At 36.3% G+C, this 14,197-nt stretch overlaps 1 protein-coding gene across 1 annotated transcript in view; it reads right to left on the reverse strand.

Moving 5' to 3' along the window:
- LOC109858041 (beta-1-syntrophin) overlaps positions 1–14,197 on the reverse strand; it is a 223,410-nt gene that overhangs the window by 204,035 nt on the left and 5,178 nt on the right. Inside the window, exon 4 of the mRNA XM_020434916.1 lies at positions 13,322–13,922. Within this exon, the coding sequence (XP_020290505.1) occupies positions 13,322–13,922 (601 nt within the window). The remainder of the gene's footprint in view (positions 1–13,321; positions 13,923–14,197) is intronic.

The following is a 14,197-nucleotide window of genomic DNA, read 5'->3' on the forward strand; positions in this document are numbered from 1 at the left end:
AAAGCAACATAGTTTTTTCTACATTTTATGCAAAGATATTAAAAAAAAAAAAAACAAATCAGAAAAGATATCTATAGTATTGACGCAATTGAAAATTATTGCATCGGATAAACTGCTGAAGAAAAAAAAAAAGAACCGAGGACACTGTTGAAACGTTTGAGATTATCCAGGTGCTTCTGATCGTGAAATAAAAGACATCAGAAGAGAAAAAGAGAACGAGAAGAATTCAATTAAAGCGTCCTAATAGATGTGTTCTATATTACGTCTTTATTTTTCTCTCTCTCTCTCTCTCTCTCTCTCTCTCTCTCTCTCTCTTCAATTGCTCTTCGAGATTATAATTTTATATTTATTAAAAACGCGCAAAAATATAATCCGATTAAGTGTATCCGTAAGTTGATTTGAAGCAATGTTTTAATCGACAGCGTATTCAAAATACGTCACACAGATGTGTATCACTAATACATATTTGTAAAAATAACAAACGCATATACGCAGAATATCGAGTTATTTTATCATTGATGAATTATTGTATAAACTCATAATAGTCGTTATAGATATTTGGTTGAATAATGTTGTCGTGAATTTATGTTGACCGCAGCATCCTCTCATCTCATTTTGCCGTATCCGTAACGGCGTTACATATACATACAGCTTTGTTGTCCCATTGATTTGCGCCGACTATTCGATTTTAATTCAATCCATGGCGTACTGTTGTTTGTCTTGCTTTTTGGCACAATCGGCCGCGTGTACAAAATTTGTTCGGACTTTCGCGCAAAAAAGAAATGGAACTGTACGTGGAAGGACGCGAGAAAGGAAGGAAAAAATTGGAAAAACCCGAAACGAAATACAGATATTCAATTTTGATGCTGTTCACTTCTAGTTCATTCAAGTTTTTTGAATACGGCCGGAACCTCAAAACAATTCTTCATATATTTTTCCGTTAATAAATTATTTTCCTACACAAAGCAAACTTTACTTGAAAAATCTCTCGATCAACGTTTGAATGTTTTAAAAAAATAACAAATATCGAATTAGAAATTGCACATTAAATTAAAGAAAAAGCTCTTTCTAGTAAACACACAAATTTATAACATGCTATATCTTTTCTTAATAAGACTGCATTATTTTTTCTTATAACAGAGATATATTTTCGCCAATATTACATATGGTTTTCCCACGCTTTATTTCGTCGACAAAAAAAAGGTATTCGCGCGGTCATTCGTGTTGCTGTCGCTTTGAATCTCTAAAAAGATGTTCTATCTGGATGAAAACAAAACGCAATGCACATTGGTGCAGAAAACAAAGGCAACGCGCGCGTTCTGTATTTCATGGATGATTTGGAAGTACAACGACGATAAAAGGCTATACAAAATATGAGGAGAGGGAGGAAGGGATGCGGTACGTGTAAATGTGTGAGACCATAGAATGTGAGTGAGGAATGAGAAGAACCAAACGCCCGCCCGCACGAGAGTATGGACTGCATTTAAAGTCTTTTATTTCGAGCGCGACAACTGCGGTTGAAAAACAAAAGGCAGAGGATGACGGATCAAAGAGTCGAGAGGAGACTCCACTCGGCATGCGAAGAATCTCTTTATCCCTCTCTCTTTCCGTTTTTTTCCTCTTTTTCTCCTCTGTACGAAGATGCGTCCATTTCAGTCGCTTTTTAGTCACTCCTTCGTCTCTCTGTCGCTTTACTATATCCTTTTGCAGTTACTGCCGTGCTGCTCCTCCACGTTCCAAAATCTCTTTGAACCGTTTTCGACGTTTGATATAAAATATTTTTGAGGAAAAATATGAAGAGAAAAGAGACAAAAAAAAAAATTAAAATATCTTATCGCATCGCTATATCGATTGTTAAACAAGCCTCCGACCGATTCGAAATGTATACTTGACATTCTCTCTGCGTATATAATTATATATACTTATATAAAAATTAAATATATTTAATTTAACCAGTACCGACGATAACTCTTGCGATTCAACGTATTCACTTACAATGTCGTCAAATATAATACATATTGTACAGAATACAAACCACCGAAGATGACTTGAAACAATAAAAGTCGAAACGTTTGGACAATTAACACTGGAATTTTAATGCAAAACACCCTGCAACCGGTTTCGATAAGTCTGTTATTTAATTTTTAATGTTTAATAACAATGTCAACAAAACCGCGAATCGTTGGCGAATGTTGCGAAACTTATAGATCTTCATGTTCGTCCGTAAGCGCCGCTCTTTAACTTATGCACCGGGTCTCTGGAAAGCGGAGCGAGCATGAATTCTTTATGGCGCGACCCACCTGTCGTTTTTCTTTTCGTTTTCAAGCCTATGCATGGAATCTCGAGGCATGGAAGCGCCACTTACGTGTCGTTTGAATGATGCATTGGTCAATCAATCGGCGGTCGCGCGCTGCTTCTACGCGAGGCCCTTGTGCTTCCCGCGCTCACCTTCTTATGCAACCTTTTCTCTCTCCCTCTCTTTCTCTAACTAAGCGCAATTGCATACGAACGAAAACTTCTATTCCGATAAAGTCGTCACGCGGCACTGAGCTAACGAGGTTATCGATTTTGAGACATGATGGCACACAGACCTTATTTTATGGAGGAAAACTTAAAGCCAAATATAGAATTAAGACATATAACTGTGAAAAAAAAAAAAAAAAAATTACTTTCAAATTGATAAAATTAATAAAATTGTGATCGATAAGAAAGATGACGATCTCCGCATCGATCTATCATAAATTGGTTTCAATTATTGAAGTTTTCCGTTACGCCGTAATCTACACGTCGCATTTTGCTCACACACATATCTGTAGCGCCTATCACCGGTTTCCGTGTTAATTAAATCAATTGTAATTAATTAATTCATTATTCTAAAGGCTGACGCTACTAGCGCTAAATATAATACACACAAATAACGTTATCTATATTGACAGAAATGTACTTTCAATCGCAGATGGCACACGATATTAAATTCAAAAATATTATAGATCTAAACCACAAAAAGCAAAAACATAGAAACATAATTTGAAAAAAACAACTAGAGAAAGATTTTGTGGATAAATTTCCGAAAAGCGCTTACTTCTGATTTGGCTGATTTTTGGCACAAATATGTAGTTTATCTAGAAAATAAGATTCCCAAATGGATTTCTACCTCAAACCCTCCCTTCGCCCTCCAAGCTTCCCTGAAAGGTAAAAGCTGTTTTGCTAATTATTTCGGAAAGTTTTTATTGTACAGAAAAAATTTATAAGCAAAAAATGAAGATTATAAAAAGCTCTAAAAAAGGTCCTATACATGGTTTACTTAATTGCAATAGTTTTGTTGTTATTTTTAAAACACAAAAAACTTAATTTTATTCTATTTTAAACGTCAAAAATATAAAAAAAATTAAATACTTTAGAATAAAAAAGTAAAACAACTTAAAAATATTAAATAAGCACTTCAAAGTCCAAACTCTAACCTTCTCGTGATGTAGTGCGTGAGGAAGTACTTATTCATACTGAAACTACTAGAGTAAAAATGGCGAACAAGTTTATCCTCACATGTAAACTCATGTGGCAGATAAACTTCCGAAAAGCGATTACCTTCTCTTTTGTCTCTGCATTATGTTATGAGCGTGTAGGCTGCACCCTCCCTGCACCTCCCCTGCACCCCCCCTAAAAACCTAACCCAACCTTATGTCGCTATAATATCACTAATGTTAAGACGTATATTAATGTGTCGTGATTGAAAAGTGTATGGATACTCTAGTTTTACGTAGAGAATAGAAGAAAATTAAGTTTTTCGTTTTTTGAAAATAACAACGAAAATATTGCAGGTAAATAAAACATGTGTAGAACATGTATAGCTTTTTATAATCTTCATTTTTTGTTTATAAATTTTTTCTGTACAATAAAAACTTTCCAAAATAATTAGCAAGAAAGCTTTTACCTTTCAGGGAAGCTGAAGAGCAAAAGAGAGATTTGCGGTAGAAATCCATTTGGGAATCTTACTTTCTAGATAAACTACATATTTGTGCCAAAAATCAACCAAATCGGAGGTAAGCGCTTTTCGGAAGTTCAGCCGATTTTGTTAAAAAGTTATACATATAAAAAATTAAAACTTCAAGAAATAAGTAAGAACTCAAAGAAGTAAGAAGGAGAAATTGCGAATTTACATATGTTGGTTAACTTGACGAAAACTCGTCATGTGAACCACTTACGCACTTAGCGTATTTTCCGAAATATACATTTAACGCAAGATAACGCCGGGAGAATTTTGTTTGTTAAAATAATAGCTTGACATCAACTCTACACGAGCGACCGTTTGTTACGATCCGGAGTTAGTCGACTTAAGTCTACAGCTTAGACCCATATAACTGAAGTCAGCGCGCGCAGTCTTTGCTTAAACTTACGTCCGTTCTTGATTGCGACACAATTTCGTCGGACTATTCGAAGCTACTCCGAGATCTTTCGAGCTTCGGTTCGCTCTTTGAATTACCGGACACTCACGATCTTAATCCTTTAAGTCCAACACAGAATGACCAAGTCTCAATCAATAGTTTTAACTTGTTTGTTCAAATAATATATCACACAACACGCGTATTTCTCGTTACTATTATGTAACAAATTAAATTTTTAGAAAAACGCGCAAATTGACATATAAGACAAAATTTTACTAATTAACTAAATGTTTCTTTCCATAACACTTGTGAAAAAAAAATTAATACTCCATTATAATGCCGGTTTTTCGAGCAATAATGCATTCGGATTTTCTAAAGGTCGTTTCTACAGTTATTCCCGCTTACTTTCCGCCATACGCACGTTTTCATGCTAATTCAGGTCATTGAAAATTTTCCTTTTCGCACCGTTAACAAGCCGAGCTGCAAAATTGTCGGTTGTAGAGCATTCTCGAAAGCTGGCGCTACCCAACGACGACGGGCAATGAGAGGAAGGAGGTGACGCGCGGGGGAGATGATAGACGCGGGGCAAACTGCGGCGCCACTGAAGTTTGTTTTTCATCCCTCCGACCGGGCGCGAGAGTTCTCTAATTAAAGCAGAAGCGTTTGGCGTTCGGCAATTAAAAAGCGCGAACTTCAAAGACCAATTGAAACGCGCGACTCCGATTTACATCACCTGTCGTACGCAATCGTCGAGACGACAAACAAGTTAAGAACGCGTCGTTATTCTCCTGATACATCGCGGTCATTAAGTTTTCCTTCATCTATAAAAATGTACAGACACGCGAAGACATATATATTGTAAGATTGTAAAAGTTAAAACAGTTTTTACATATTAACAAATAAGCAGACAACTACAATCTTAAATATATGCGATATATTTAAAAACAAATATCACAACTTGAGTCAAAATAAAACAGTCTAAGAAAATATACATGAGAGAGTAATTAAAGCATATTAAAAAAAAATAAAATAAAAACTAGCAGACATAAAAAAACCATCGTAACAAACCCGTGCGTCGAGAAATTGATTTAAAATTTATTTGAAATAGTCTGTTCGTTAACGCAAATGAAAGAACCAAGAGGTTGTGCAATCAGTTATGCAATTAATATCGCAATCAATATTTTGTCGATTAACGTGCATGTTAACGTGAAAAATTTAATAATTATGTAAATTTTGCATTAATCTCAACATTCATTTTACCAAGTATCTACTTTTGTAAAAAATACTTTTGTACATTAATTTTATGTATAGTTTTTGACAAAAACAAATTAATACACGATGTGTCATACATCAAGTCATTAATATACATATTATTAAAGATATTATTATTATTATTATACTAATTTTTTAATAATATAGTAAGCAACGTGTTTTTGAGAAAATTATTTTTTGATTGCTTTTTATGTTTTTATTAGTTTTATATATAAAATACGCGTATTTTTCACGGCAAAATAAAAACAGTTCACCTTTATCTTCGGCGCATTCCTGTTCCTTTGACTAGCCGCAAACATCCATCTAATCGTTCTACCGACCGCAAAGCTCTTTACTTTTCATCGAGACGCGGTCAGGGGATATGAATATTAAAAGCGGCTTTTCATGCTCTGATGAATATTGATATCGGGAGCGCGCAACGCAACACACAACACCAAAATAATCGTCCAAAGGACCGTCGGGAACCTTTGGAAGCTGATATTTTTTTTCTGAATACTCGGTTACAAACCTACCCTATGCGATTGCCTACTATCTCTAACCCCGTTATCGATACCCGATTTTCCCTCGTGTTTCTCCACCGTACCGCATATATCTCAATTAGTGACACTTCAGCGTTACTAATGCGCGCGTTGTCATATCTACATCTTTGCACAAAAGACAATCCGCGATAGAATTTTTTTTCAAAAATTCAGAATTCTTGAAGAAAACGTGTGTCGTACGTACATTGATAAATAAAAAAGTCGCGCACAAGCTGCACGACATAATTTATGCAACGTATGTATCTGGCTTATTACACATACACACAAAGTAAAATGTACGAAAAAAAATATACATATATTAAAGAAATCCGAGTGAATGAATAAGGACAGCTCATTACGATGAGAATTGCTCCTTTTGGATGTCGGGCGTTGCCTGGCTGGTCGATCGCGCCGAAGCCGAACGCTCTTTGTTCCAATGGAAGCCGCCATTGTGTGTCGCGCGCGGTTATCAGGCGCACGAGATAATTCGGTGCCCAGGCACAATGGAGTCGCGAACGGCTGCTGGAAAATCGTCTGCGATTCTGCAGCGCGCGTTTCGGCGCTTTTGAGACGCCGGGATCGCTCTGATGCTGATTAATTAGGTGCTCCCTCCGCGCTCACCGTCCACATTAATCACATGATCATTAGCCCGAAACATTGACGGCGGATGTTTCGCCATTTCACGAGTAATTATTGTATCCCTTTACGGCGCCCCCTGGTTAACTCTCAGGGCTCATTGGTTTAACCTTCTGTTACGAAGACCATATGCCCTCCGCGAGAGGAGACAAGAATAATATAATAATAAAACGTAAGAGATACAGGCGGAGGTTGAATTTTAAGTAAGACATAGATTTTACAGATTATCTTCTTAACCGATAACAACATAATATTTTCCGTTTCATAATATTTTAAAATTAATTCGGGGGGTATACGAGGTCCTTCATACATGAGATGCAAGTATAGCATTCTGTATGATTTTATGAATTGAAATTTTAATTCAAAAACACGTGAAAACGTGAATTTTTTTATATGTGTATACACGCACATATATATATATATATAGCACATTCACGCACAACATCCTGTGAACGGGCTCTTAATGTCCCTATTTTCAGATATTATTAGTTTAATAATATTTTCCGAAAATGGATACTTTTGCATCCAAAAAAGGAACTCCATAAGTCTTTGAAGTAATTTCTAGTTAATTGTTAGTGTATAATCACTATTATTTGTTTATATTTATCTTGAAAGAATTTTGAAAAAAGAATTTCGAAATCGATGTAGAAATGTAAAATCTATGATAATTTCATTGTTGTACGTCTACGCGTACGATGTCAATTTTTACGCATAGAATTTAAGACGAGAATTTTCAACAATTGCGTTTAAATTCTTTATCAACAATAATCCGACGGTTGAGAACATTTTCAAGGAGAAGATTAATTCTTTCTTGATTTCTCACACGTTATTTTTCTTCTTCTAATTTCAATCAAAGAAAAGTTTCGAAGATCTATAATTGAAACTCCTCACACCTGTCGAGAGCAGAAATTCGCTGTCCGTTAATTATAAGTATTAGCGCAATCATATTATCGTAGGGTATCGTTATATGCGGCAGATTAGCAAGTTTTATGATAGTTCTTGGTGAGAACAGAACATTGTAGTAGACGCGGCCACTGCATTACATCGCGAAGATAGAGAATCTATCACATATCGTGACGCGAACTTGTGCTCGAGTCGCGTCTTAGTGATAGCTCCCGTCACCGAGGCAATTTATGCTAAACTAGTTTGCATGTAATGGTAAACGTGCGGTTTCACAATGATAATTACAAAAACGCGATATCTCGTAGCCGAATATTGAAGAATATATTATACAATTACAGCTTCGTCTATAAATAAATGATGTGCTGTACGAACGATTCAACGCTTTGCTTTCACCGAAAAAATTATATTCTCGTAAGTAGACTTTATACTTAAAAAATTTTCTTAAAGATTTTAGATAATAATCTTCTGAAATTAAGAATATATTCTTTATTTAAGAATATAGTCTTTTTCGATAGTGAGATACTAGTATATATGTTTTTCTATAGAGGCTTTTTGTGCACAGCGCGTCAGGAATTAAAAATAAAAATGATTAAATGTTAAAATTATTATTATACTGTATTAGTTTACATTTTATTATAAAAATAATAATTAAAAAGAATATAAATATAGATATAGATTATGATCATTAAAAATAAAAAATTAAACATAGGTAATATGTATGAGAAATTTTAAAATGTAATAAAAATAAAATTATTTAAAAAATCTTACAAAATATTGTTATTAATGCAAAATATATATAAATTACGTACTGATTATATATGTATATATAAATCTAATTAGTATATATTCTATTAGTATATATTCTAATCAGTATATATTCTTATCAATATTACTATTTAGAGGATTTTCCTCTTAAAATAAGAAACTCTTCTTGGCGCCTATTTTAGTATAAAATATACTTAAAGTAAGTGGGATATATATCCTCAAAATAAGAATACAATTTTTTCGGTGTTGTAAACCAATCGTTTAATCGCGAAAAACGTCGAATGATTTTTTTTTTTATAATCCAACTTTTGTTGTTATGTAATATAGCCAAGTGCATTAACACGTGCGACTTAAACGTTTTTAAGTTTAAACGTGTGCGCAGGAACGAGAAACTTATAAGTGTGGATTCTCGCAGGAGAAAATCATATAAGTGCGGAAATGCGGCAGCAAAATGTTCATGACACAGCTTGTACTCGCCTTCAGAGCGGCTTGCTTACAACACTTACTATACTGGCACGTTATACTGTACTATACTGACTCGGATATAAGGCATGAACTGTGCGCTCTCTCTCTCTCTCTCTCTCTCTCTTTCGCGTGGGATCTTATATATCGCCCCGCAGTGTCTCGCATGCCTTTCATTTCGTCCTTTACGGTACTTCGTCATGATTTACGGCGTATCCGCATGAGGAACGACGGCATCGCGCGAAAGTATACATACTCTCACTCTCTCTCTCTCTCTCTTTCTCGTCCCTCCTCCTCCTTACTTCCTTCCTTCCTTCCTCTCGCTACGATTTCCGTCGCGTGAGTGTACCTCGCCTGTAATTTTCTCGTCGACAGTCGCGAGATGCCGGGAAAGGATGCTCTTGCTAAAGGACGCCTTTGACCTGACTTCGGCGGAAGTCGCCGCACCTTGCTTTCTACCCCCTCAATGCGGTAAGTCGCGATAGCGATAAGATGTATTACGGAAGGATCGCGTAAACGCGGCAAACACATCCTCGGAATACCTAATCATCAGAAGTCCCGACTCGACTTCACATCGAATTAATCGCTGAATATTCAATTAAGATATGATATTGCTAAAAACTTGAAATAATATCGGCGCTATCGAGATTTCGAACAATACGCATACTGTTCGTTTACATAATCGTTCCATAATCACTTTTTCGTCAGTTACAATCGACATCAGCTCATTGTTGCGCGAATCGCCGTTTGTTTGTCATGCAATTAACGAAGAGGAGAGCTAATTATTAGCGCACACACCGTAAAACGAGCGCTCTCTCTAATTTGCATCCGTTGCTAATTGGTTCGTAGCAACGAGTAATTATTTGTATTTTGCTAATCAACATCACACGTGTTAGGATTTTCGGCGTGCTTTTGGATTAGTATTACACGCATTTCAATACGTGCGCTATGTATTATTTATACACGGTTCATTAAAGTATTAGTATTTCCCGATATTGATACACTGATTATAGCAATCAAAGAAAGAAGCTTTTCACGCACTATTAATCAATAATTCATGTACGAAAGTTAATGAAGTAATTAAATAAAACAAAACGAAATATCAAACTGATAAAAAAAGCAATTACATTTTTATTATAGAATCTATAGTTTTTTGAAAACATAGCTGTATATAGAATATTGTGCGGCGCAATGACGAGATATACTTTAACAGCAGAAATATCTATTTTCCATGCAACCTATAAAATGAAATGTTACATCTACAGTAGAAAGCTATAAGATGAATAGAAATTTTAGTGAAACCATAAAATGAACAAAATAAATACTTATATTGATATTTTTATATAAAAAATAGAGTCATTTTCTTTCTTAGATATTTTGTGTGACATGTATATGTATATTTTTCAATGTATAAAATTAATCATATTTATATATCCTACCTTTTTTTCTGCAATGTTACGTAACATTACGTTTTCAAGATTCTAAAAGTCTATTTTTCGATAAAACTTACACGCACAACTTACACGCATAACAACATGATGAACGCAACTGGTGCGAATTTAGATTATGGTTAATGTTAGTCTTAAGCAAATCATCGGCTTACACACAATTCTCTCACATACTTTAACAATCGGAATGTGTAATTTTCAGCGAGCATTGTTCCCTGAAGAATATTGCATGACGAATAACGTGCGACATCGTCAAGGAAATTGCATCTTAAATCTTACAGACCGGAATTCCTTTCGCTCAACACGCCAAGCAATCTGCTCATCTTTCCTTTCCCTTTCCTCTTTGCGTCCTTCACACGTCAAGAACTCTCATGATGTTTCAACTGCTTCGAAAACTGCAACTGTATCGAATTGTTCATAAAAATTTTTGCAATTTTCTCGAGTTAATTAAAGTTCAACTATTTTCGCGTCACGTCCTTCGATGGGAAACGTCGAACTCGCGGAAAGTACGGAAAAACAGAATTTTAGGAAAAATACAACGTACACAACCGCGAAAAAAAAAACGTTTTATCTCACGATTACGACAAATTGTTGCCATGCCCGCTTTCGGCCATAACACGCTGTATGAGCCATTAGTTAATGCGTTAAAACGAGTGTTATGAGAAGTGTTTATTATAGTAATTCATATAAAATATAAATGTGTTATTTTACCTTACGCAATTTCGCTACGCATAATTCTCTTAAGTATGCGCGATGCTTAAATGAAACATACATATATGGGCGTTCGTGTGCATGTGTGTGTGTGCAATATGTTTGAGCGCACGCGCGAGCTTAAGCGACTCGTTCGCGGTGATCCATAATCAAGGACACGCGATATCTCACAGACAGAATTTCATAGATCCGACACGGAGATTACTGAGCGGCGAATAGATAACCGTTGTGGAAAAGTCACGCGAAGTTGAGTATTGTACTCGGCGCGGTGAAGATCGGTATCGCGAGGGCATCATCATGATTTTCGCGCCTAGTCGCGCAAATTTCTTCCATCACCTGACCGGACCTACTTAACCGCCACGATCTTCATGAATGAACATGCGAATTCTCAAACCGTTGTCGATATTATTCGACACGCGTGTTTTATTTCCATATCCTTCGTTGTTATTTTTCGTTATTCCGCTATTTGTTAGCGCACAACCAAATATATAACTGATTTTTGTTTCTATACTTTTTCTATAAATTTCCGGAATCCTGAGGATTCTTGCAAGCAGAATTTAGACATTTTGTTTATTAATTAGCTCATAAAATCAAACTTTCAGCAAAATCCTTAATGAGCTTTTCCAACACAAATAGTTCCGTAGTCGAAGTATTTCTCATTAAACACTCCGCATAAAATTGAAGCGAGAAGTACCTCTCTTCGCTGAAACGATTCAAGATTCAGAGGGATTGAAAGCGCTTCATTATTTGCTGCGCTCGGTAAGTGGTTCTTTCGATCTGAACGTATATGTCACCCGGACGATCTCTATTCTTCGGAGAGAAGAGAGAGAGGAGAAATTTCTTTTGTCGCGCTCCCTTCCGCGCGGGTCGAACGCAATGATGAGCGAAGGGGAGGGAAAAAGGGGTGGTTTTTTTTTTCAGATTGGAATAGCTCGGTAACAACCGTTGCAGCGTTTTTCTAGCTTTTGAGATGCAAGAAAATAATGATGCCAGCAGACACACGTACAATCACACGGCAAAATATGCCGTGAGCGAGTCCCGTGTCGAAGAGTGTAAGGTGCGCATCGGTGAAGGGCGCGTTAAATGCAAAGTGCAGAAAAACGCGTGTCCTTATACGAGACGCGGGTGAAAACAAACGATAGTCGCAGACAGAAGTATAAAGTAATGACGTGTACAAACACGTGAAGGGGGATGAAGAAAAGAAAAGCGCGTCAGATGAGCGCTATTTAAAGTCCCGAACAATGCGCTATGCATATTTACGCTCCAATGATATTTTTCATCAGTTCGATATTTTTATGTATCATTTATATACAAATTGATGCACAAGATGCGTTTTGCGGTAATAAAGAAACAATTGCGCGCCTAATGAAAGATACAAAAACAAGCAATTATTCTAATGTGCAGAATCCTAAAAGAATGTTCTTGACAATCGGTTTTATATAACAATCAGTTAACTATTAAAAATAAAAGTATTCCTCTTATCAGAGAGAAAACTTCTCAAGAATAAAAATGTAGACCCCGTTATCTAATATCGCAGTCCTTTCATATCTTACGTACTCTTTTAAAATGACAGTTTTCTTTCAGCACATCTTTAGATTTCTTGATTTCCGGTGCAAAAGGCATAGTGGCAGTGATCTGCCAAGTAAAAAAATAATGTACCTTTTCCAGCCGGCTGCACACATCCGATGCACCAATCCAGCTAAAAGCTTGGATATAACGCTCGCGAATACGCTCCTCTTCCTTTAACCTTCTTTTCTCTAATCCTTTCTAGTATGCGCGTATACAGAGAGTTGACAAACAGCACAAATAGAGTAGAATAGAGACGGAATAAAGAGGTGGAATTTAATGTTTGCATACATCAGAAATGTTTTGTGTCGTTTAGTGCATCTATCTTCCACAAAACCGATCTGTTAAATTTCCGCGCTGAGTCGTCAAGAAGCAAGTATGTGTGTTGCAAGTGAAATTGATATCTCGTATACATGTTTACCGCGATGTATAATATATACATATATATGTATACAATTATATTGTTCATGTAAAACAGATATAATAACAATATATTACAGAACGATGACGTTCTCTATGTATAATGAACAGATAACGATCAAAATTCTATACGTTACTACAAAGAAATTGTAAAATTTCAAAAAACTGTGCGCAAATTCAGCACGAAAGACACGACCGTTTTTCGAAAAAAATCCGAGGAAAAAAAAATAGCACTTACCTTCCAGTTCGACGGTTTTTCCGGCCCTCTTCAACGCTTTTACTGCCTCATCGTGCGTGGCTTCACGTAGATCTTCGCCGTTAACCGCCAAAATGGCATCACCGACGTAAAGCTGCTCGGTAGCGTCCGCCGCCATGCCCTTGAATATCTTCGAGATTAGGATCGGCATTTTATTCTCCTTGCCGCCCTTAATCGAGATCCCAAGACCGTTGTTGTCACTCTTAACTACGCGGACGACGCGCTTCTGGTTCGCCACTGAGTCAGGCACGTCCGGGTCGTTCAGACTATCCACGTTGTTATTGTTGATGTTACCGTTGTTCAGGGTATTGTTGCCGGTCTCGCAGCTTTCGTCGAGAGAAATGCTAAGGTAATCGTCTTCCAGAGAGACGAATACACGGTACCATTGACCGCGTACTTGAGTCTCGAGGACACCGGCGCGTCCCGATACCGAAGACGAGGCACCGGTCGTCGTAGTGGTCGACGATGAGGACGAGGACGTTGCCGCGGATACCATCGAGCCGATACCCATCACCCCCATAGCTGAAGACGCTTGGCCGCTACCACACAACTCCACCATTTCGATTTCTTCGTAAGTTGTACGCTGCAACAAGCCAACAATTACGCGCGTAATTTTTCACTTCTTTTTATAAAAATGCAAAATTTTATATAAATACAGTGATCGATACACAGTGACTAAAATTTACACGACCTTGTTTTTCAAGTTAGCAATCGAGGAAAAATGAACTTTATACATATAAATATTTTATTTATAATACTAGTATCTACATATATGAATATATATATATATATATATATATATATATATATATATATATATACGCCGAACATTTTCAGCATTTTTCCATGTTTCTATCA

The sequence above is a fragment of the Pseudomyrmex gracilis genome, unplaced genomic scaffold (genome assembly GCF_002006095.1).
Source record: "Pseudomyrmex gracilis isolate BER0280 unplaced genomic scaffold, ASM200609v1 scaffold_182, whole genome shotgun sequence".
Classification (NCBI taxonomy): domain Eukaryota; kingdom Metazoa; phylum Arthropoda; class Insecta; order Hymenoptera; family Formicidae; genus Pseudomyrmex; species Pseudomyrmex gracilis.